This window comes from Chiloscyllium punctatum, chromosome 3 (assembly GCF_047496795.1).
Source record: "Chiloscyllium punctatum isolate Juve2018m chromosome 3, sChiPun1.3, whole genome shotgun sequence".
Lineage (NCBI taxonomy): Eukaryota > Metazoa > Chordata > Chondrichthyes > Orectolobiformes > Hemiscylliidae > Chiloscyllium > Chiloscyllium punctatum.
The window spans coordinates 107,064,685-107,090,287 of record NC_092741.1 but is presented as its reverse complement, the minus strand read 5'-3'; the positions used below and the strand labels follow the sequence as shown (position 1 = coordinate 107,090,287).

General features: G+C 41.7%; 1 protein-coding gene across 5 annotated transcripts in view; it reads left to right on the top strand.

Annotated features, from left to right (window-relative positions):
* The window catches only part of LOC140463703 (uncharacterized), a 438,200-nt gene that overhangs the window by 162,413 nt on the left and 250,184 nt on the right, over positions 1-25,603 (top strand). For all 5 annotated transcript variants that reach the window (XM_072558071.1, XM_072558067.1, XM_072558062.1 and 2 more), the window contains 2 exons: positions 6,762-6,806; positions 7,194-7,247. In XM_072558071.1, coding sequence (XP_072414172.1) covers positions 6,762-6,806; positions 7,194-7,247 — 99 coding nt within the window. The remainder of the gene's footprint in view (positions 1-6,761; positions 6,807-7,193; positions 7,248-25,603) is intronic.

Here is a 25,603-nt window from a genome sequence, read left to right as displayed (position 1 = left end):
ACTAGAGGTTCAGATACACAATTCTTTGAAATTTGTGTCACATGTAGACAGGATGGTTAAGAAGGCATTTAGCATGCTTGCCTTCATTGGTCAGATCTTTGAACAGAGGTAGTTCTGGGATAACGCATGCTTTGGCAGGGCAATTTGGTTATAACGTTGCTGAAGCATTAGGTAACGGTATTTTGTAGAATGCTTACCTCTATTAGCAACAGCATGATTCCAACGTGGATCGTTTGGTGCGCTTTGTTCTACGCATGCACCAATATCTGCACCATTCTGCGCATCCACTAATGTCCATGCCATTCTGCGCATGCACTAATGTCCATGCCATTCTGCACATGCACTAATGTCTATGCCATTCTGTGCATGCACTAACATCCATGCCATTCTGCATGTGCACTAATGTCCCTGCCATTCTGCGCATACATTGATGTCTATGCCATTCTGCACACACACTTATGTCTATGCCATTCTGCACACACACTAATGTCCATGCCATTCTGCACATGCACTAATGTCCATGCCATTCTGCACATACGTTAAAGTCTATGCAATTCTGCACACGTTCTCATGTCCATGCCATTCTGCACATGCGCTAATATCCATGCCATTCTGCACATACATTAATGTCTATGCCATTCTGCACTTGCACTAATGTCCATGCCATTCTGCGCATGCACTAATGTCTATGCCATTCTGCACATGTTCTCATGTCCATGCCATTCTGCGCATGCACTAATGTCTATGCCATTCTGCACATGTTCTCATGTCCATGCCATTCTGCGCATGCACTAATGTCCATGCCATTCTGCACATGCACTAATGTCCGTGCCATTCTGCACATGCACTAATGTCCGTGCCATTCTGCACATGCACTAATGTCCATGCCATTCTGCACATACACTAATGTCCATGCCATTCTGCACATACACTAATATCCATGCCATTCTGCACATACATTAATGTCTATGCCATTCTGCACTTGCACTAATGTCCATGCCATTCTGCGCATGCACTAATGTCTATGCCATTCTGCACATGTTCTCATGTCCATGCCATTCTGCGCATGCACTAATGTCCATGCCATTCTGCACATGTTCTCATGTCCATGCCATTCTGCACATGCACTAATGTCTATGCCATTCTGCACATACGCTAATGTCTATGCCATTCTGCACTTGCACTAATGTCCATGCCATTCTGCGCATGCACTAATGTCCATGCCATTCTGCACATACATTAATGTCTATGCCATTCTGCGCATGCACTAACGTCCATGCCATTCTGCGCATGCACTAATGTCCATGCCATTCTGCGCATGCACTAATGTCCATGCCATTCTGCACATACATTAATGTCCATGCCATTCTGCACATATGTTAAAGTCTATGCCATTCTGCGCACGTACTCATGTCCATGCCATTCTGCACATGCGCTAATGTCCATGCCATTCTGCACATACATTAATGTCCATGCCATTCTGCACATATGTTAAAGTCCATGCCATTCTGCACACGTACTCATGTCCATGCCATTCTGCACATACATTAATGTCCATGCCATTCTGCACATATGTTAAAGTCCATGCCATTCTGCACACGTACTCATGTCCATGCCATTCTGCACATACATTAATGTCCATGCCATTCTGCACATATGTTAAAGTCCATGCCATTCTGCGCACGTACTCATGTCCATGCCATTCTGCACACGCGCTAATGTCTATGCCATTCTTCGCATGTGCTAATATCCATGCCATTCTGCACATGCACTAATGTCTATGCCATGCTGCACATGCACTAATGTCCATGCCATTCTGTGCATACATTAATGTCCATGCCATTCTGCGCTTGTGCAATTTCAGCTCTCGACAGTGCAGCTTTCTGTGAGAGCTACCGTACAGACAGCAGCTTTCTTACATTTCTTAAATGTACTGTGTCAAAATTTACTTTTGTTTCATTGATAAAAATGATCTCAATCTTCATTCAAGCTGTGCTATACTTTGCATTAGACTTTTGGGTGATTTTTGAGCAATTATGAGTGATAAATCTTGCTGGTCTGCTCCTAATCCCACTTTTCAGATTGGCTCCATCATTTCTATTAAGCAATTTTCTGTTAAGCGAGGTTTCACTAGAACACAACTATGGTGTTATAGGAGAACTACCTGTATAGAAGTTAGAATATCGTGTTGAGATTGAACAGGACATTTCTGAGGCCTCTTCTGGAGCACTGTGTACAATTCTGGTAGCCCTGCAATAAGAAGGATATTATTAAATTGGAGAGGAGTCAGAAACGATGTTACAAGGAAAGGAGGGTTTGCATTATAAAGGTAGGCTGGATAGGCTGGGACTTTTTTAACTGAAGCAGTGGAGGTTGGGGGGTTGGAGTCGAGAGTGTGGTGCTGGAAAAGCACAGCCGGTCAGGCAACATCCGAGGAGCAGGAGAATTGATGTTTCGGGCATAAGCCCTTCATCAGGAATGAAGCCTGTGGATCAGGGCTGAGAGATAAATGGAGGGGGTTGGGTTTGGAGGGAAGTAGCTGGGAAAGCAATAGGTGGATGAAGGTGAGGGAGAAGGTGATAGGTAAGAGGGAACAGTGATGGACGGGTCCGGAGGACGGTGCCAAATTTGGGACTGGGATAATGTGAGGGGAGGGAAATGAGGAGCCTGTTGAAATTCACATTTATTACATGTGATTGCGGGGTCCCAAAGCGGAATATAAGGCATTCCTCCTCCAGGCGTCGGATGGTAACAGTTTGGCAGTGGAGGAGGTTCAGGATCTGCATGTCCTTGACGGAGTAGGAGGGGGAGTTGAAGTGTTCACCCACAGGGTGGTGGGGTTGGTTGGTGCAATTGTCCCAGGAATCTACAAGAAGGCATCCTGTCTCCCTGATGTAGAGGAGACCACACCAGATGCAGTAGATGACATTGGTAGAGGTACAGGTAAATTTCTGACGGATGTGGAAGGATCTCTTGGGGCCTTGGATGGAGGTGAGGGGAGTGATGTGGATGCAGGTTTTGCACTTCCTGCGGTGGCAGGGAAAGGTGCCAGGAGTGGGGTGTGGGCTGGTGGGGAATGTGGACATGACGAGGGAGTCGCAGAGGGAATGGTCTTTTTGGAATGCTGATAGAGGAGGGAAGGGAAATATATCTCTGGTGGTGGGGTCCGTTTGGAGGTGGCGTAGGATGATGCATTGTATGCGGAGGTTGGTGGGGTGGAAGGTGATGACCAAGGGGGCTCTGTCATTGATGCATTGGGAGGGGTTGGGTTCAGAGAAAGTGGAGGGAAGTTGCCGAGTTGGTCTAGGTGAATTTGAGGCCTGGGTGGAAGGTGTTGGTAAAGTTGATGAACTGATCAACTTCCTCGTGGGAGCACGAGGCAGTGCCGATATGGCCATCGATGTAGCAGAGGAACAGGTGGGAGTGGTGCTGGTGTGACTGGGGAAGAGGTACTGTTCCACATAATCTGACAAACAGGTCCCATGTGGGTGCCCATGGCTACCCCTTTGGTTTGGAGGAAGTGGGATGATTGGAGAGAGAAGTTGGTGAGGGTGAGGACCAGTTCAGCCAGACGGATGAGAGTGTCGATGGCCGGCTACTGGTTGGAATGGCGTGAGAGGAAGAAACTGAGGGCTTGGAGACCTTTGTCGTGGTGGATCGATGTGTACAGGGACTGGATGTCCATGGTGAAGATGAAGCATTGGGGGCCAGGGAAACAAAAATCTTGGAGGAGGTGAAAAGGGTATGGATGGTGTCACAAATGTAGGTGGGGAGTTCCTGTACTAAGGGAGACAGGATGGTGTCAAGATAGGAAGGGATGAGTTCGGTGGGACAATGAGTTGAGACAATGAGTTGGGGGTTACTTTATAGAGGTTTATTAAAAAATGAGGGTAGTGGAGTTCAAAACTAGGGGGCATATTTTTAAGGTGAGAGGAGAAATAATTGAAAATAACATGAGGGGCTACCTTTTAACACAGAGAGTGGTTCGTATGTGGAATGAACTGCCAGAAGAGGTGATGGATGCAGGTACAGTTGCAACATTTAACAGACATTTGGATAAGTACATGAATAGGAAAGGTTTGGAGGGATATCAGCCAAATGCGGGCAGTAGGACTAGTTTGGTTTTGGAACGTGGTTAGCGTGAACTAGTTGGGCTGAAGGATCTGTTTCCATGCTGTCTGATCTATGACTCTAGATTGTTCATACAGCTGCTACTGAGCAGTGGTGGTGGAGGGAATGGATGTTTGTGAATGTGGCCCCACTCAGTTAGACTGCTTTGTCCTGGATGCTGTCAAGCTTCTTGAGTGTTGTTGCAACTGCGCTCATCCAGACAAGTGGGGAACATTCCATCATATTCCTGACTTAAGCCTTGTAGATGGTGGATATCCTTTAGAGAGTCGGGAGGTGAGTTATGCAGCATAGTATTCCTAACCTCTGAATTTCTCTTGTAGTCATTGTGTTTATATTGTGGGTCCGGTTTAGATTTTGACAGTTGTAACCCCAAGGATGTCAATAGTCGAAGATTCAGTAATTGTAATACCATTGAATTTCAAAGGGCCAAAGTTAGATTGTTTCTTATTGGTGACAGTCAAGGCCTGGCATTTGTTGGCACGAATGTTACTTGCCTCTTATCAGCCCAATTCTGGATATTGTCTGGAACTTGTTACACTTAAACATGGACTGCTTTAGTATCTGACGATTGTGTAATTATCAGTGACCATTCCCCACTTCTGAATGATGGAGGAAAGGTCAATGATAAAGCAACTGAGACAGGCCTGAGACAGTGCCCCAAGGAACCCCTGCAGAGATGTCCTGGAGGCTGAGAAGACTGACCTACAACAACAACAACAACAACCATCTTCCTAACTGCCAGGTATGACTCCAACCACCAGAGAGTTTGCCTTTGGTACTCATTAGTTTTGCTAGGCTTCCTTTATGCTATGCTCAATTGAATGCAGCTTTGATGTCAAGGACTGTCACCCTCATCTCACCTCTGGAATTCAACTCTTTTGCTCATGTTTGAACCAAGGCTGTAATGAGGTCACTTTACAGGTTATTGCTGAGATGATGCTTGATAGCACTGTTGATGACCACTTTCCATCACTTAACTGATGATTGAGAGTAGGCTGATGGGGCAGTAATTGGCTAGGTTAGATTTTTCCTGCATTTTATCTACAGGACATACCTGAGTAATTTTCCGCATTGTCAGGAAGATGCCAGTGTTGTAACTGTAATAGAACAGCTTGGCTAGTGAGTGGCAAGTTCTGAAGAACATGTCTTCAGTACTGTTGTCAGGACCTATAGCCTTTGCAGTATCAAGTATCTCCAACTATTCCTTGATACCGTGTGTAGTGAGTCGAATGTGCTGAAGACTAGTATCTGTAATGCTGGGGACCACTGGAGGAGAACATAATGGATCATACACTAGGCACTTCTGGCTGAAGATTGCTGTGAATTCTTCAGCCATATCTTTAGGACTGAAATGTTGGGGTCTTCCATCATTGAGGATTGGTGTATTTGTAAACTCCTCCTCCAATTCCCCTGCTCTCCGAACTCAGTCTTTGTCTAAAGTCCACAAGCCAACTTTGCTTTTGGTGGCTGCTGGTAAAATGGCTGCTTGTTAGATATTGCATCCTGATTGTTCTTTCCAGTGTTGTTAATACAGTCTGGTAATCCAGTTTTGACAATTTTCCATCATGGATAAGTAGGAAATCCACCTTGGTGTCTCTTCCTGCAAAGATATCCAAGCAGTGGTCAGGTACATGAATGGAAATGTTGGATGAATGTCTCCTTCCAAGATGACTGTTGCCAATTGGAGCGTCTCAAATGTCTTCAGTACTCTGAGGCCTTGTTTCGATCAGGACCACAGGGAGTGTTGCAATTATGTACTGACCCATCAAGGGATCATTGATACTGGATTAGGTAAAAGTGAGTTAAAAACCAGAGTGTGTGGTGTACCTGGTGCAAGGCTATGAATGTCATATTATAATGGCTGTGATTCTGATCAATGTCATATCTTTTGATTACTGTCAGAATAGCTCTGACTGACTGTGATCCTATCTTATCTTATCTTACCTGTGGCTGAGGGGGCAGGATGGCTAGTAGGTGAGAAAGTAGTGTGCCAGGTAGGTGAGAGTGTAGGATGGTAGGCGAGTGGGCAGATGGGTGTGGGAGTAGGGGGATGGCAGGTGGGTAAGAGACGGGGAACCAAGTGATAAGGAATAGTGGCAGGAGTGTGAGCAGGTAGAATGGCAGTGGGGGGGCGGGGGGGTGGTGAGGGTGTAGAGTGACAATTGAGTGAAGGAGTAAGATGACGGGGGTGAGGAAATGGGATGGCAGGTGAGTGAAGGGGTAGGGAGAGTTAGGGTCATGAGTGTGGTGCTGGAAAAGCACAGCAGGTCAGGCAACATCCAAGGAATTCCTGATGAAGGGCTTTTGCTCCTTGGATGCTGGCTGTCGTGCTCTGCTTTTCCAGCACCACACTCTCAACTCTAATCTCCAGCATCTGCATTCCTCACTTTTTCAGAGTTCAGGTGATGTCAAGGAGAACGCAGTCAGATCATTTCAGGTCAATGGGGGCTGGATTAGTGGATGACTAGGGGGCCAAGTAAAATCTTAAGTTTCTTAAACACATTGATTAGACTGCCTGACTTCATTGCCTAAATGAAAGGGAAAGCAAGCCTAGTTTATGCAACCTACACTCATAATTTAAACCTTTTACATTTCAATGACAATTTTTAATCTGACCAATATTTTTGCAGGGGGAGCCTGGCACCTATGGTTTACCAGGACCACAAGGAGAAAGGGTGAGTAAATTTACAATATTACACAGGATAATATTTTGTTGAATCAGTGCATGCCCTTCTGTGTACTGCCACTCCCTCTGTGATTCCCCTGACGTTGAGTCACATAGAAATGCTTGGCTACCTGATTTATTTTGTTTGGACACTTTCCATCTTTTGTTGCCTTGGACAATAAAAGAGCCTCCTTTACTCACCTTGAAAATCTTTGTGACATTTGTTTTAAAAGTGGTGCCCATTCATAGTGTCAAGAGATTAATCTTCTATCCTTTGATACTCTCAGAGCATTCCTGCGGAGGGTTAGCAACTCTACCTTGATGTGATGATGAAGTGCCAAATGCTTGGAAACAAGATGAGGTTGACATGGGGTATTTGCCAATATTTATCTTGCAGGGTCCTGCAGGGCCACAAGGTTTTCCGGGTTTGGTGGGAAAAGATGGTCAAAGGGTAAGTAAACTTTACAAGCATTCAGTATGTTTGTTTGAGTCTTAGGACTGACTGGTCAGCCTTAACAGTTGTCAGCTGCCAGCTGAGAATGAGAAGGCCACTGGACCTAGAATGTGGGGTTTAGGTCCTGTGGATGTTAAGGTGAGAGAGTGTAAATGTTTCATAGCATTTAACAGCAGAGAGATTGAAACTGGGAAAGGATAATTGATTCTTGCTTTTTTGCTTAATAATGGATTTGTGATGTCAGTGCATGAAAATGAAAGATTTCGTAGAGCAAGTGCATGCAGATTTCCTTTTATGTTTTGTGTAATAGTTTGATATTAAGATTGTTAAGTCATTTGGCAGTTGAGATCCTCAGTAGATGAAGGTAATCATGAGGCAATGATGTACAATTTGGAAACGCTCATCCAGTTAGTGTCATTTTTTTGCCAGTTCTCTTCCTCCAGCCACTTTATTCAATGCCCTGGATGTTGATTATTCTCTGGGACATGATTATAATTCTGGAAATGCCAGGATCAATTTAGTGCCCATCTCCAGCTGCCCTTGAGAAAGTGGTGTTGAGCATACACTTTGATTTTTTTTAACTGTTTCTTTCTCCACAGATTCTGCCAGAGCTGTTGAGTTTCTCCAGCATTCTCTGTACCTTTGTTAGAGCCATTGAACCCATTCAGGCTTAAAATTACTAAATTAATTAGAATCATTTAAGATTAATTTTCAAAACAACTATCACTTTGTATAAGAGTAGTGTACGTATGTAGTTGGGAGATTTATGAAATTGTAAAATAGTTTTTAAAAAGTCATTCAGCCCATTGAATTCGCATGAACTATTTTTCACTCTCATATCCCTGAATTTTCCCACATCATTGCAGTTTTCCTCTGAAAGTATTTATCTAAATCAGTTCTGAATATTGCAATTGAATTTGCATCCACAATCCTTAGATACTCTTAGAATCCCGACAGTGTGGAAACAGGCTATTCAGTTCATACCAACACTCTGAAGAGCATACCACCCCCCCTACCCTAACACTGTAACTCTGCATCTCCCATGGATGATCCACCTCACCTACAGATCCCCTGGACACTATGGGCAATTCAACATGGCCAATGCACCTAATCTGCACATCTTTGGACCATGGAAGTTAAGCAAAGCACCTGGAGGAAACTTGCACAAACACGGGGAGTATGTGCAAACTCCACACAGATTGTCACCTGAGGGTGGATTTGAGCACTGGCACTGTGAGGCAGCAGTGCTAACCACTGAACCACTGTTCTGTCTGTCAAGCCACACATTCTAAATCCTAACCATGTGTTGTGAAGAGAAAGATTTTGCTGTCATCATCTTTACTTCTTTTGCCAATCACCTTTAATTACTCTCATTTGTATGTCAACCCTACAGCTATTAGATGCATTTGCTCTGTAATCTCGGGTCTTGATTATAAACACCCTATCAAATCTTCTCTTAGCTTTCTCTACTCTTAGGAGAATGACTAGTTAATCCTCATAACCCCTTGTCACTGAAACTTTTCCAATAAATCTCTCTGTACCCCACCTTTCTGAGTCTCCATGTCTCTCCTTAACGCAGTGCCCAGAAGTTGATATAATACTCCAATTGGTGGAATTCATGTTTAATATGCATTGAGCAGAAGTCCATGACTTTTGTAATCTGGCTTTGCTTACAATGTCGAGACTCCCATGTTGTTAACTCCTGCCATCTTCAAAGTTAACTATGCATTATTTGTTTGGTCTGCTCAGGTATAGTGAGCTGAGAGAGACATGTTGCTGAGTCTGAGATGGCTACATCTGGTCCCACTGGACATGTATTTGATAATGTGAGGCAAAACCTCCACTTCTTCCTCTGTGTTACAAATATGGTTGTGGAAGTTTCTTCTGTTTAATATTTACAACACAGATTAAGGGGTTCCTAAAGTAAGAATTTCTTATTTTTGCTTTAACAAGGTGATCATGACCAATATTCGTAATCACTTTTTCCTGACTATTATTTGAAGGGATTACTGGCAAGGCTAGAATTTGTTACCCATTCCAATTGCCTGTAAATTGAGTGGCTTGCTCAACCATTTTAGAGGCTACTTAAGAGTCTACTACATTACTGTGGGTCTGTAGTCACATGTAGACAAGGTAAGGATAGCAGATTTCTGTCCCTAGAAGGACATTAGAGAACTTAATGGTTGCCATTGAACTGGTTTTTCATTCCAGATTTTTATTGAATTCAAATTCCACCATTTACCACTGTGGGAATTTGAACCCCAGACCATTAGTCTGGGTCTCTGGACGACTAGTCTAGTGACATTCCCACAATGCCACCGCCTCACCCCTCTTGAACTGCACTCACTCTGAATGTTGCTTGCTGCCTGAAAGCACGGGATCTTTCAGTCACCTGTGTAGTGACCCAAGGAATTCCTAACTTCTGGTGTTGCTGAATATTAACCATGCCTCTGTGAATGTCAGAGAATTGTGAAGCAGTTGCCAAACAGAAACTGATCCTTGGTGGTGATGACAGCTCTGTCAATGTATTTATAGCAGTTCAGCAATGGATCAGAAAAGAGGCTGGAAATTTGATCAGAGTAGGTTCATGAATTACAACTTCAGTATGTACTGTGCACATGCTAGAAATTGAATACTGCTTCTTCTAAATAGAGGTAGCAGTCAGAATATACAGTGCAAGAACTTTCACTTTTTATTATAACTCTGCATCATAATGTAGGTTAGTCAAAACTGTCAGCGAAACATTTCATGTAGGTAACATAACATGTTTAACAATTGTAATTTGTTATTAATGAAGAAAGAGAATAATCTTTGATTGTTAGATTAGCCCAGTAATATTTAATCACAGCAGAAGTTTTGAAGTCAGTATGATTTGTTTCTTTTAATGCAAAAACTTTTATTTTCAAACAAAGAAACATTATCTCCAACTGAAGTATTTTGAAGATGAATTATTATAAACAGTAGATCAAAAGGATGGGTTAGAATTTTCATCACTATATGACCAAATTCCAAGTTGCACATTGGACCCTCAAATACGCTTGTATCAATACAGTTATGATTTATTACAATGCAAATCATACAAAAATATCTTGCGTGCAATAAATCACAAATTTTACCACTGGCTGAAGTACATGGGGCTATGATGAGCCATCTGTTGGGGTAAAAATTTGATAGGAAACAGGGAAAAGGTAAATTAAAACAGCAATAATCTAAAATACAACATTTTTAAAGTTTCTTTTTCACCAGCTGCATTTTCGTAAGTGACATGGGGCATAGAAGCCTTTAATCATTAAAATGTTACACAAATACTAAAGGACAGTAACATTGCCCACAATATTTTGGTTGCTGTTTGTTCAATTAACTCACCATTAAACAGGGATTATCAAATAAGAGGTAACTACAGCTGCTCATAACCTGCAGGCTGCTGCTGAGACAAAATCAGCCCCAAAGGATAATCTTCCTTTCTCCTTTCTGATTTTAGAAATGCTGTCCCAACTGACCTTATATTTTGCACTACCTTGAACTTATCCAAAGCCCTGCTATGCCTGTACTAATTCATACCAACACTTCTGTGTTCACCAATCTGTACTGACTCCTGCTAATGTCTATATTTTGAAAAATACAGCCAGGTATGAAAATTTCTCCATGGTCACTCTTCCTCTCCATCTCTGGAACTCCTACATTCCTGTGATCATTGAATTCTGACTTCCTACATATCCATGCTCCATTTGCAGCTGCGCTTTCTATTTCCTCTGGCATTCACTTCATAAACCTCTCTGCCTCACTACCTTGTGCTCCTCCTTTAAGACACTCTTTGATGAAGCTTTTGATCATCTGTTCTCTTTGATATTTGATCCTATCATGCGGTTTGGGTGGGATGTTTTTACAGTGGTATACTATTGTAGACTAGGCCAGACCCCCTTAAAACATTCTAAGAATGTAGCCAAGACCCTAACTTTTTCTTATTTTGAAGGCAGATGTGAAATGGGTGTTTCAGGTGTGATGCAACTGGTCAAGCCACTTGGCTTTAAGCAAAACAGTATTTATTTAAACAGTACAATTGAAACATGAACAAAGGAAAGCGGAATTTAGAAGAACTAACTATTGGAAAACTTAACCAACCCGATACAGTAACTAATACTAATTAACTATTCCAATACAGTAGCATCCCATAAACACAACCCTTGGCAAAAAGATAAACTCAAACATAGATTCTTGCATGCAGAAAGGAGCAGCATCCAGAGAGAGAGACTTGAGAGTTCTTTACTGAAGCTTACAACTCCCCTGGATTCCCACCTCTCGTGACTACTGTAGTAAAAACAAACTAGAAAAAAAAACTTAACTGGGAGAACTGCCCACTCCCCTTTCCTCGTTAAACTAGATACTTCAGTACTTCTGCCTTTATGGCTGCTCTTCAAAAAAACCAAGGGCAAAATAACCTTTTTAAAGTTAATGCGTTGTCACAAAAATGGCTGTATAAATGCAGAAATTGAATAATTATTTGGTTAGAAATGGTGTGCAGAGATATAGAAAAAAGGGGGTGATTGGTAGTAGGTAATAAAGCCAATGCAGACGCAGTGGGCCGAATGACCTCCCACTGTGCTATAACTATTCTGGATTCTGCTTTGCATTCCCTTCACCACTGGCACACTGTGACAGCAGTGTGTATATCTACAACATGTACTGCAGAAATTCACTAAGGCCCTTTTGACAATATCTTCCACACCTCTGACCACCACTACCTAGAAGGCCAAGGACAGCAGATACATGGGAATTCCACAATCTGCAAATTCCCCTCACATCACGCATATATTGCTATTCGTTCAGTGTTGCTGGATCAAATCCTAAGATTTTCCCCTCTGATGATAATGTAGAGGTACGTACAAAACATGAAATACAATAGTTCAAGAAGGCAGCTCACCACCACCTTCTCAAGGGCATCTAAGCATGGGTGACGAATGTCAGCTGAGTCAGTGACACCCACATCCCATAATGAAAAAGAAAAATCTTTGAACGTTTGAAAGATGGTCACAATGTTAACATTGACAGAGAGATCAACGATTGGAACAAATTGAATCTTCCCAGCCCAGATGTGGAAAGCAAGCTGCATTGTACAGGCCGAAGGTGCATAAGAGCTCCACCAGCTTCCAAAAATGAGTTCTGGAAAGGAAGACCCAGCTTCCATTATATTACTCCTTCCATAGTCAATTAATGTCAATTAAGGGGCTCAACCTACTTGGGCTGCAGCTCCAGATGGGATGGAAAAGAGTCAACCTATCCAGTTAGTAAACTAGTGCAGGCAGCCTGTAGACAGGCTGTCAGTCTTTGGATAGGGAAAACACTCCAATCTGCAGTAGCTTATGCTTGACTGAAGGACTGGCCCTAGTACAGGGTTAGTAAACTACCCATCGCTTCCAATACCCCCTGCAATCCTCAACTCCAGAGGTCTCTCCCCCAGATAACCCTGATCTTTCTCAGCACTGATGCTGGTATCATTCCTGCAGCAATTACTCTCTGGAAGGTAATGTTTGTAAAGGAGGTAATGTTATATTGCTGAGTAGGGACTGGGTTGGCTAGGACTATATTCACTGGAGTTTAGATGAATGAGGGAAATACTGTAGAAACCTATAAAATTCTAACCAATCCAAACTTGTCCTCATGTCCCCAGAACATTAACCACTGCTAGTCAACTGACATCACCACACGCCATTTGCCTTCTCATAACTACCTTGCTATGTGAGACTTGTGAGGCTAATGCTCTAGGTTCAAATCCCACTATAGCAGCTGGTAGAATTTAAATTCAATTAATAAAATCTGGAATGTAAAACCAGTGATGTGATCACAATGATCATTGATTGCTGTAAACTCATCTGGGTCACTACTGCTCTTTAGAGAAGGAAATCTGCTATCCTTATGTGGTCTGGTCAGCATGTGACTCTAGACCCACAGCAATGTGATTAACTCTGAAATGGCTGAGCAAGACTCAGTTCAAGAACAAATTGTAAAGGGCAACTAATGCTGTCCTTGCCAGAGACCTCCATATCACATGAAAGAATAAAAAGATGAAAATAAATGTCTTTCCTCGAGCTGAAAAGATTTTCACTTCTTGTCTCATAAAGATTGACCATGATTCATCAGGTGTTAGCTCCTGAGGAGTTCTCTGAGGTTAAAGGAGTCAGCTTCTAGATAAGAGAAAGTAGTGAACATTACAGAAAATAAAGACCTTAATTCTATATCGCGCTGCATTAGTTTTATGGAGAACATGGAAGTCCTTTGTTCAAGGTACTTAGGTAAGAAAATGCAATTAAAACAAGCTTTTATTATCCTTAGTTACAATGCTTTTATTATCTCATTGTTATCTGTGGGACCAATAAATCTTGGACTTGCTTCCCATGTGGGAGAGGAATGTAGTGGATGAAGTTGGTCTCATTGTTGGTGTCAAAAGAGGTGCATAGACAAGCCAGTGACCAAAAACCTGGAAGATAGAATATGTGGGAAAATGTGATGTTACACACTTTAGCAGGAAAGGTAGTGGAGGTGAATATTATTTAAATAGAGAAAGACTGCAGAAGGACACAGAACAGAGGGATTTTCCTCTTCAATGAATCACAATAAGCTAGTATCCAAGTCCACTGAGTGATCGAAAAGTATGTAAAATGTTGGCCTTTATTTCAAAGGGGAAGTAGGGAGGTTTTGCTAAAACCATTCCTGGCACGAGTCAGATGACAGCTGGAAAACTGGGAACAGTTTTGGACCCCTTATGTGAAAATATTATGTTGTTCATCTCAGAAGGGAGAACAAAAGAACAATGTCTTATTTAAATGAAGAAAACCTGCAGAAAGCTGGAACACAAAGCAAGTTAGAGGACCTTCTGCATAAAACACAAAGCTAGCACACAGGTGCAATAGGTTATCAGAAGACTAATGGAATGCTGGCCCTTATTTCAAGGGTGTCAGAGTATAAGAATGTGAAGTTTTATTGAAATTATGCAAGGTGCTGGTGAGACCACACTGGAGTACTGTGAGTGGTTTTGGTCTCCTTATTTAAGAAAACATATTATTTCAATAGAGGCAGTTTATAGAATGTTCACTAGGCATATCCTTGGTATGAAGGAATTGTCTTACAAGGAGAGGATAAGTAGGTTTTGTTACCATTCTTCAGAATTTAGAAAGCTGAGAGGTGACCTTCATGAAACGTGCACGATTCTTAGAAGGTTTGACAGGGTAAGCTTTCTTTATTACCTGCAGAAAGGTTGTTTTCCCTTTGTTGGAGAGTCTCAAGCCAGAGGATGTGATCTCAGAATAAGGGATCACATAATTAAGACGGAGATTATAACAAACCTATTCACTCAGAGGTTAGTGAATCTGTGAAATGTTGAGGTTGGGTCAGTAAGTTTATTCAAATCTGAGGTAGACAGATTTTTAATCAGTAAGGGAATCAAGGATTATGGGGAAAAGGCAAAAAAGTGGAGTTTGCAGGGTTTTGTTTTCAAATCAGCAATGGTCTCTTTAAGTGGGGGAGCAGACTTGATAGGCTGAGTGACCAACTTCTGGCCCCTAAAACTTCTGGTCTTATTAATCAGGTGAATCAACAGCTATGAAACATCAGCCCACCTCTTGCTATACTTGACTTTTTATCCCATTAGGTCTCATGAAAATGTATTCATAATTGCCCAATCTACATTACCATCCAAGTTTAATACCCCCAACCACCCACCACCATTGACTTCTAAATTTATCCACTCTTCACTAAAATAGTTTAGTACTTATCCTAACACCACTCTCATGATAACTACTGTATAATCCAACAGGATAGATGTTAACAACCAAAACATGACAGTAGCTGTGTTTCAGCACTTAATCCCAGATTCCTAACACACTCCCAGTATGGATCACTGTCAGCTCTTGAAATAATATCCACCATGCTTCCAGCACAAGTTCTGTCAGTGCCGAAAGTAACATGGCATGTTTCCAACCTTTGCGTCAGCCTCAGAAACAAACAAACGTTTTTGTACTCTCTGTCTTTGTCATTTCTCATTGGCGAGTTTGTCATAGAATTAATAAAATTACTCTAAAGTTCAAAGAGGAATTCAAAATGGAAGAGTGTCATGAACAGTGATGCTGAACCCTTATGTTAGTAGTACTGTTGGATTCATTCAGGGAAAAGCCTGCAATCTCTCAAACGCTTGACAAATCAGCTCCAAAATTTATTGCTTTCCTTCTTCATGGGAATGATGAACAAGAACTGATGAACAGATGAGGATATGTACTCAGATGGCCTTACTGATTGTTGTAATTATCCTAGAATCATTTCATCAAAGTCAGATTTCCATTCAATATTGTCTTCTTTTATTGTTATTATTTGCTGATATGTAAATTATTTTAAAGAACAAACAATGTACTGCAAATGAAATTCCAAGTGGCTTTTTCTGTATGGACAAGGAGGTGAATTGAAAATGAAAGCAAGGAAGAAACTTCTTTGCCCAAAGAGCAATTGAAATGTGGCTCTCGCATCCACCAGGGGTGGCTGAGGTGAACAGCACTGATACATTTTAAGGAGAAGCCAGATGAACACTGGGGAGACAAATATAAGGGCATATTACTCAAGTGAGACAAAGAGGGATGGGAGGAGATCTTTGATTTGAGCGTCATGGCTGTCTCTGTACTGTATATTCAATATAGTCTGATGGGTTTCCACTCAGACCGAAGTACCCATTTCAACCTTACTTTCTGTCATCTCTAATCATCCCAATAGATTTATCAGCACTCACCCCAGATGATTACCTGCCATGGTTAGTTCTACACAGGAATAATAAAATGCATTAAACATCACATTTTGTCATCCTGTTTTATCACCTGAATCTAAGCATTGTATTTCCTTACACAATGTGCATTAGTAATTGGGGAGTGGAACATGGAGAACAACTAACAATAAATTAATCACAAATATATTTAATAATAGAATTTTAAAAAGAACTCTGATTTTGACAGCAAATATTTTAAACGTGTAGATGCATTTAATATTCTAGTCTCATTCAATTTATTATTTATGGAAGCTTCACGTGCATTTAAATTGAATTATCTGATCAGATGTAATGTGGGATGGGGCAAGGTGTTCATTCCACCGAACTGTGCCTGTGAAGAATAATTTATCTCAGTACAGATGCTGTCTAATTTATTTCATCTTTTAAAAAATATGAATGAGTGCAGGTAAACTTTAATCCATGGCATTTTTCTTTCCTCTCCTTTGGTGATTAGGGGACCTCTCAGACATATTAGCCAAACCTTACAATAGGAGAAAGTGAGGACTGCAGGTCGTGGAGATCAGAGTCAAAAGGTGTGGTGCTGGAAAAGCACAGCAGGTCAGGCAGCATCTAAGGAGCAAGAGAATTGACTTTTCAGGTATAAGGCCTTTATCAGGAAGGTGGGGCAGGGAGGAAGAAGGTTGAGAGACAAATAGGTGGGGGAGGATGGGGCTCGGTAGCTGGGAAAATGATGGGTAGTTGCAGGTGGGAGGGTGATGGTTGGAGCAGAGAGTGGAGTGCATAGTTGGCAAGGAAGATGGACAGGTGGGACAGTTCAGGAGGGCAGTGCCGAGTTGGAGGGTTGGATCTATGGTGAGGTGGAGGGGAGATGAGGAAACTGATGAAATCAACGTTGATGTTGTGTGGTTGGATGGTTTCAAGGCAGAAGCTGAGGCTTTCTTCCTCCAGGCGTCAGGTGACTAGGAGTTAGTGATGATGGATGCCCAGGACTTGCATGTCCTTGGCAGAATAGGAGGGTGAGTTGAAGTGTTCGGCCACAGGGCAGTCTCTCTCTGTGGCCTTGCAGCATGAGGGCTTTTGTCAATTAATCTTTTCTTTCCTCCACTTTAACAAGGAACTTCCCTTTTCTTCTTATTTACGCGCATTCCCTTCACTTGGTCAAAACTTACTACATCTCTAACATTTTATAGGTTCTCAGGACAGGTCATAGACCTGGGATAATGGGATGGATTTTCAATGCAAGTTCAAGAACTGGATATTGGATGACATTCAGGCCCCAGGTCACCTGGGCCAACTCTCACAACACTACTTTGAAATTTTAAATGACCTAATAGGCAGGAGACAAACGTATCACTCGCTTAGAGGAGCACAGCCTCCTCCAGCAGGTGGGAATTGTCTCCAAATAAGCAGTAGTCATTTTGGCAATCGCTGTTCTTTTATTGTTAGAAACAAAGAAACAGAAAATAGATGCAGGAGTAGGCCATTAGACCCTTTGAGCCTGTGCCAGCACTCAATATGACAGTGGCTGATCATGCAATTTCAGTATCCCATTCCTGCTTTTTCTTCATACCCCTTCATGCCTTTAACCACAAGGAATATATCAAATAAACTGGCCCAAACAGATTCCTGTGGTAGAGAATTCCACAGGTTTGCAACTCTGAGTGAAGAAATTCTTCCTCATCTCAGTCCTGAACGGCTTACCCTTTATCCTTAGACTGGCACCCATAGTTCTGGACTTTCCCAACATCAGTAACATTCTTCCTGCATCTCGCCTGTCCAGTCCCATCAGAATTTTATATATGTCTATGAGATTCCACCCTCTTCTTCTAAATTCCAAGAGTACAAGCCCAGTCGATCCAGTCTTTTTCCTATAGGAAGGATGCTGTGAAACTTGAAAGGATTCAGAGAAGATTTACAAGGATGTTGCCAGGATTAGAGGATTTGAGTTATAGGGAGAGGCTGAATAGGCTGGGACTGTTCTCTCTGGAGCATTGGAAACTGGGGTGACTTTATGGAGGTCTAAAATATCATGAGGAGCATGGATAGGATAAATAAACAAAGCCTTTTCTCTGGGGTGGGGGAGTCCAGAACTAGAGGGCATTGATGTAGGGTGAGAGGGATAAGATTTAAAAGGGACCTGAGGAGTGATATTTTCACACATAAGGTGGTGTGTGTATGGAATGAGCTGCTGGAAGAAGTGGTGGAGGCTGGTACAATTACATTTAAAAGGCATCTAGATGGGTATATGAATAGGAAGGGTTAAGATGGATATGGGCCAAGTGCTAGTGAATGGGACTAGATTAATTTATAATAGCTGGTCGGCATGGACTAGTTGGACCAAAGGGTCTGTTTCCAAGCTGTACAACTCTATGACTCTATGACTATGCATCATATGTCAGTCCTGCCATCCTGGGGATCAGTCTGGTGAACTTTTGCTGGACCCTCTCAATAGAAAGAATGGCTTCCTCAGGCTAGGAGACCAAAACTGCCCACAATACTCAAGGTGTGGCCTCACCAAGACCCTGTATAGCTGCAGCATGACATCCTTACTGAAAAACACAAATCCTCTCGCCAGCATGCCATTAACTTCTCTCACTGCCTGCTGCACCTGCATGCCAACATTCAGCAACTGTTCCCCCATAAACCCCACGTCTCGTTGCACCTCACCTTTTCCGAAACTGCCACCATTCAGATAATAATCTGCCTTTCTATTTTTGCAACCAAAGTGAATAACCTCACATTTATCCAATTATACTTCATTTGCCTGCTCAGCCAGTCTATCCAAGTCACCCTACAGCCTCTTAGTATCCTCCTCACAGTACACACTGCCACCTAGCTTAGTGTCACCTGCATATTTGGAGATACGGCATTCACTTTCTTCATCCAAATCGTTGTTGTGAACAGCTGGGGTCCCAGCACTGAACCCTGCAGTACCCCACTCTTCATTGCCCGCCACTCTGAAAATTTACTCCAAGTCTGCTTCCTGATCTGAACAAGTAGCTCCTGGGAAGGCCATAGAGGTCAACAGTGGCATAACATGGGAGGTTAGGATTAGCACAATTGATGGGCATCAATTGGCCTCTCAGATGTCTTTCTCAGATAGCTACTGAAAGGTTTAGTTGATCCCAAGGGAAAATGCAACAGCTGTGTACTGACAAATGCAAGATAGTATGAGCTCAAGGGAAAATATTTGAAAATAGCTCTCAGCAATATACAGATACCTTATTAAACTCTTTAAGGAGATTAAGGGACCATAAATTGTGACAAAGTTACAAATCACACAACACCAGGTTATAGTCGAGAGTGTGGTGCTGGAAAAGCACAGCAGGTCAGGCAGCATCCGAGGAATGTTCTCTGAAATGGTCTGCAAGTGATGTTCTCTGAAACAATCTGAAAGTTTAACAGTCCAACAGGTTTATTTGGAAGCAATAGCTTTCGGAGCGCCGCTCCTTCTTCAGGTGACTGTGCAGCAGGACCATAAGACGCAAACCTTTATAGCAAAGGATTAGTGTCATGCAAGTAAAATGATATGTTTAACAAACCTCGATTGTTATTAAGTCTTTCAACTTTTAGAATGGATTACAGGTTTCGGTTCATTAATATGTAAATCCCAGAAGTTCTTTTAAGTCACATTCTCAAGAGAAGTTAAGGTTTTACATAAAAAGGTGACATCTTAGCTCAGACAATGCATTAAAGGTGTGAGGTCAGAATCTGTCTGTATCCCAATCTTGATCCAGACTGGTTCTATTTCCCAAAGTGGAATTTACAAAATGTTATACAAGTTCAGTACCCATGATGATGGCCTCAACTGAGACCTTGGATTCATGTCAAACTATAGGTGACCCTACTACACTATACACACACAAACACACACTCTCTATCTGTCTCTTACATACTCACACACTCACACAAACCCTCTCTCATGCACACGCTCTCTCATACATGCACACATACAGCCTCGACATTCACACCCATACACGCACCCTCTCACAGGTTTATACCCCATCACACTCACGCATATATTTTACTAAACTTGCATACACACAAACAGATACTCTCTCTCATATACTCACAATCAAACGCACACACTCATATGCACTGTCTCTCTCTCTCCCTCCTGCGTGCACTCACATATATAAGTCTATGGGGTGAATTTGTATTTGCAGAATTATATTTATAGATACATTTTATTTTGCTCAAAAAATACACAACTGGTAGACAGTCAATGCAGACAGTCAATTCATAATAATATTTTGTAAGATTGTGATTTGTAACTTTGTCCACCTCAATCCAACACCAGCTCCTCCACATCATACATTGTGTCAATATTATTTCCCACTTCCTGCATCAAACCCACCTCCTCATGGTCCTGTCAAAATTTAAAACTGTTTTAAAGGTGTTGGCAAGCTGAACTGACCTCTTGAGACCACATTTGTCAAGGTCCACCAGCACCAGGACCCAACTCAATGGCCTTTGTAGAACCCTGGCCATCTGCTCTGTTTCTTATTCCATTGATGCTGCCAAGATGGCTGAGTATTTTCAAATCACTTTCAGTTTTTTTTATTTCAAAAGTGCTGCAGGGTTTCAGCATATCCACAGATATTAACACCATCAATAAGACAGGTAGGTTTCTAATGGGAATCTGACAATTGCCTGATCAGTTTTACTGTTCATTGAGTTCCATTTTTTTAACTTAAGTTAAAATCTTAAAGTGCTACAGGTTGAGAGAATGAAAAGTTTAGGTGTATACTTGCTCGAGTTTAGAAGAATGAGGCAAGATTTTATGGAAGTATGTAAGGTGTTATTGAGGATCGACAAAGTATACATTGAGCAGATATTTCCTCTTGTGGGGCAATCCAGAAAGAGCTTCATAGTTTTAGAATAATAAATGGCAGATATTAAAAAAATGAGGAGGAACTATTTATTTTAAAGGGTCATAAATCTGTGGAAGTTACGACCACAGAGTGCAGTGGATGACGGGACACTGAATACATTTAAGGGGGAGATGGACAGATTTTTAATGAGTAACAGGCTAGAGGGTTATGGGGAGTGTGTGTGTGTGTGGGGGGGGGGGGGTGGGTGCAAGATCAGTTATGATTGTATTAAATGTTGTTGCAGGCTTGAGCAATTAAATTACCTACTTCTGCTTCGAGTTCTTATGTTCTTAAGGTGGTATTTGAATTCACAGCCTCTGCCTTATTAAGTGTGTTTTTTTTATCAGTTCACTAATGTAACATCTAGACAAGTGTCTATTATGGGGCAGTTTAAAATTCTTTCTTAAATTACAATGTGATGACACAGGATTATTTTTTCAAGTCGTCCACCCAAATATTGAACTCATTGCTTTGTTCAGGTGCTTCCCTATTGTCTGTATATTTATTGTGCTTGACTTTTATTATTTAATTCTTTCAAGGGATATGGACTTTGAAAAAGGAGGAAGTGAGGACTACAGATGCTGGAGATCAGAATCTAAGAGTGTGGTCCTGGAAAAGCACAGTTGATCAGGCAACATCTGAGGAGCAGGAAAGTCAATGTTTTAGGCATAAGCCCTTCATCAGGAACGTTGAGTCTCCTGCTCCTTGGATGCTGTCTGACCGTCTGTGCTTTTCCAGCACCACACTCTTTAATATGGACTTTGAAGTCTGGGTAGCATTTATTACCCATCCCTGACTGCCTTAAAAAGACAGTTATAAACTGCCTCCTGAACTGTTGCAATCCTGAGGCCATTACTATGCCCACAATGCTGCCAAAAAGACTAAACATAGAAGCTAGGAGCAAGAGTGCATGCTTCAAGCCTGCTCCACCATTCAATATAAACATGGCTGACCCACCATCTCAATGTCATATTCTTGCTTTCTTCCTTGTGCCTTTAATGTATAAAAATGTAGTAAGGGAATCCCAGGATTTTGACCCAGAGAGAGTGATAGAACATCAAGGTCTACACAGCTTTTTGTAATGCTTTCAACAAGGCTTGGATTCAGAATTGGCTTGCCCATAGAAAGCAGAAGGTAGCGGTGGAAGGGTGTTTTTCTGTCTGGAGGTCCAAACTGGGACCTCTGCTGTTTATGATATGTATATAAATGACTTGGATAAAAATGTCGATGGCTGGGTTAGTAAGTTTGCAGATGCTACAAAGATCGATGGAGTTGTGGATAGTCAGGAGGTTAGGCAAAAGTGAGGACTGCAGCTGCTGGAGATTACAGTCAAGATTAGAGTGGTGTCGAAATGCACAGCAGGTCAGGCAGCATCCGAGGAGCAGGAAAATCGATGTTTCAGGCAGAAGCGCTTCATCAATTCCTCTTTAATCCACACTAATCTTGATAATTAGAAGATTGTCAAAGAATACAACAGGATATATATCAGTTGCAGATATGGCCGGAGAAACGGCAAATGGAGTTTAATCTGGACAAGTGGGCAGTACAGTGGCACAGTGGTTCGCACTGCTGCTTCACAGCGCCAGAGACCCGGGTTCAATTCCCGCCTCAGGCGACTCTCTATGTGGAGTTTGCACATTCTTCCCGTGTCGGCGTGGGTGTCCTCCAGTTTCCTCCCACAATCCAAAAAAAAATGTGCAGGTTAGGTGAATCGGCCATGCTAAATTGCCCATAGTGTTAGGTGAAGGGGTCAATGTAGGAGAATGGGTCTGGGTGGGTTACACTTCGGCGGGTCAGTGTGGACTTGTTGGGCCGAAGGACCTGTTTCCACGCTGTAAGTAATCTAATCTAAAAGTGTGAGGTGCTGCACTTTGAGAGATCAAATGTTAAGGAAAAGTATACAGCTAATGGCAGGACTGTGAGCAGCATTGATGTACTCTTGGGGTTCAAGTCCATAGCTCTCTGAAAGTTGCCATGCAAGTAGATAGGGTGGTAAAGGAGACATATGGCATGCTTGCCTTTATTGAGTAGGCGAGTCAGGATGTCATGCTGCAGCTTTATAATACCTTGGTTTGGCTTCATTTAGCATATTGCATTCAATTCTGATTACCACATTACGGGATTAATGTGGAGGCTTTGGAGAGGTTGCAGAAGAGGTTTATCAGTATGCTGTCTGGATTAGAGGGCATGAGCTTTTAGGAGAGGCTAAACAAAACTGGGTTTATTTTCTCTGGAGTGGCAGAGGCTGAGGAGAGACTTGATAGAAGTGTATAAAATTATGAGATGCAAGATAAGGTTGAATTTTTTCCCAGAGTTGAAATGACTAATGGGGGGATGCCTTTAAAGGGGTTATGGAGCAGAAAGTTCAAGCAAGATGTGAGAGACAAGTTTTTTTTTACACAGAGAGTGGTAGGAGTCTGGAATACATTGACAGGAGTGATGGTGGAGACAGATACAATAGGGGTATTTAAAGGACTTTTAGATAAATGTACGAAATACAAGAAATGAAGGGATATGGACCAAGGGCAGACAGAAGTGATTAGTTTAATTTAGCATCATGTTTGGCATACATTGTGGGCAGAAGGGCTGGTTCTTGTGCTGTATTCTTGAATGTTCTAATGCCACATCAGCTGTGACTTTATTGTATGGTAGAGATGCTGGAGGGGCTGAGTAGCTTACTCCTGCTCCTGATTTGTATATTAGAATATCTTTCCAAGTCAGGATGGTGAATGGCTTGGAAGGGGACTCGCAGGTTCCAATATATCTGCTGCAGTTATCCTTCCAGATGATAGTGGTAGTGGCTTAGGAAGATGCTATTGAAGGAGCCTTTGTGTGTTACTGTGCTAATAATTTGTTGTTAAATGTTATTCAATATTGTTGAAGAATGCAGATAAGTAATGCAGCTCTGTGCTCATAGGGGAAGCACATCAGCAATAACACTCTTCAGATTTCTGGACTCAATATTTTCTAAAGAATCAAGTGACAGCGAAGGAGCAGAAAAATTCATGAGAGAAGTGCTGGGACTGAGAGGTTACACTTATCACAAAAAACTGAACAGGTTGCTGCTGTTTCCTCTAAAGAAGGGACGACTCATGGATAACCTGACCTTCAGAATGTTAGAAATGTAGACAAAATGATACTGTTTTACTTAGAACGAATTCATCATTAGGGGCTGTAAATAGAACACGGTCACCAATAAATCCAGTTGGGAATTCAGGGAAAAGTTTTGCCTGGAGAGTGCTGAGAATGTGTGATTTCCTAACATTGTAGTAGTTGAGGTGAATGGTGTAAATGCAAATGAAAGAATGCAAAAAAACACTAAGGTGAATTAGAAGAAAGAAGATGTGCCAATAGATGAAGCAAGTTATGTGCAATATAAATGCCAATGTATAAACGTTAAGCTGAATGGTCTGCTTTGTGCGGTATTAATTTATATCATTACAAAACCCTAATTCTCTCATCCCTGCTCCAAATTGGCAATATTCCAATTTGGCAGATTAGCTCCAAATAGCTTTTAGCTATTGTCAATGTTTCAATACTGTTTGATCCACCTACTAAATAATGGAACCAAGTGTTTCTCCCAGGGTGTGATAAAGATTCAGACTTGCAATCAGTACTTCCCTAAATTCAGCACTCACTGAAGAGCTCTTTTCCATTTTAATTGAGTTTTGAGCTAACTTAGGTGATGCTAAACTTCCTGAAGGAATCACAATCATATAATGTCAGAACACAGTCAAAGTATTATTGCTTCAGATAAATCTAAGCCTGCGGAAATTGCTGGCTAAATATCTAATCCATTAGAAAATAAAAAGATTAAAAATAAAGCACAACAGTCAGCAAGTAATTTATATCATTGAGTCTTACAGCACAGAAACAGCTTCAGTTCAACTGTCTGCGCCAACCAGGTTTCCCAGTACCATTTGCCTGCATTTGGTCCATATCCCTCTAAAAGTTCTCTGGCAGTTTGTTTCATATATGCATAACCCTCAGTGTGAAAATTTTTCTTAGCTTAAACCTATGCCTCTAGCTTTGGACTCCCCAACTCTGGGGAAAAGACCCTCACTATTCATCCAAGCCATGCCCCTCATGATTTTATAAACCTTTATAAGGTCACCCCTCAGTCTCCCATGCTCCAGGAAAAAAAACCCAGCCTATTTTCTACTGTAAAATCAGATTTTTGCCAAAAGATATATGTTCACTTTGTTTCCCTTATTATAAAGGCAACTGTAGCAGACTAATGGACTTCTTTGTACCAAATTGTTGTTAGGAGTTGAGATGTTTGATATTAATGATCTTAGTCATCCCTCATCACTTTATTTAGCTTTTACAAACTATAACATAGCAGAGTGGCTAAGGAGAATTGCATTTACCAGGACTGCCTGAGCTGAACATGTTGAAATGTTCTGTTCACTTTAGCTCAGCAGCCTGACCTCTTCTGAACAACAGTAATCAGTAAATAAAAATAGGGCACTAAGCACAATGTCAAGTACTTCTTGCCAAAATAAATTAAAACCCTTGCAGCAGCTGATATCTATTAGTCTTTCCATTCTATTAACAATGCTCGGGGTTTCAAACAAGCTGTCCACTTCCTAGATATGTAGGTAGAAGCTTTAATCCCGAAAGATATGGGCAACTGAGAGATTCTTACAAATGTTGCTGTCATCCCTTTATAACTTTATAGGATTCCAAGAAAATCCATAGAAAGTGTTTTCTCC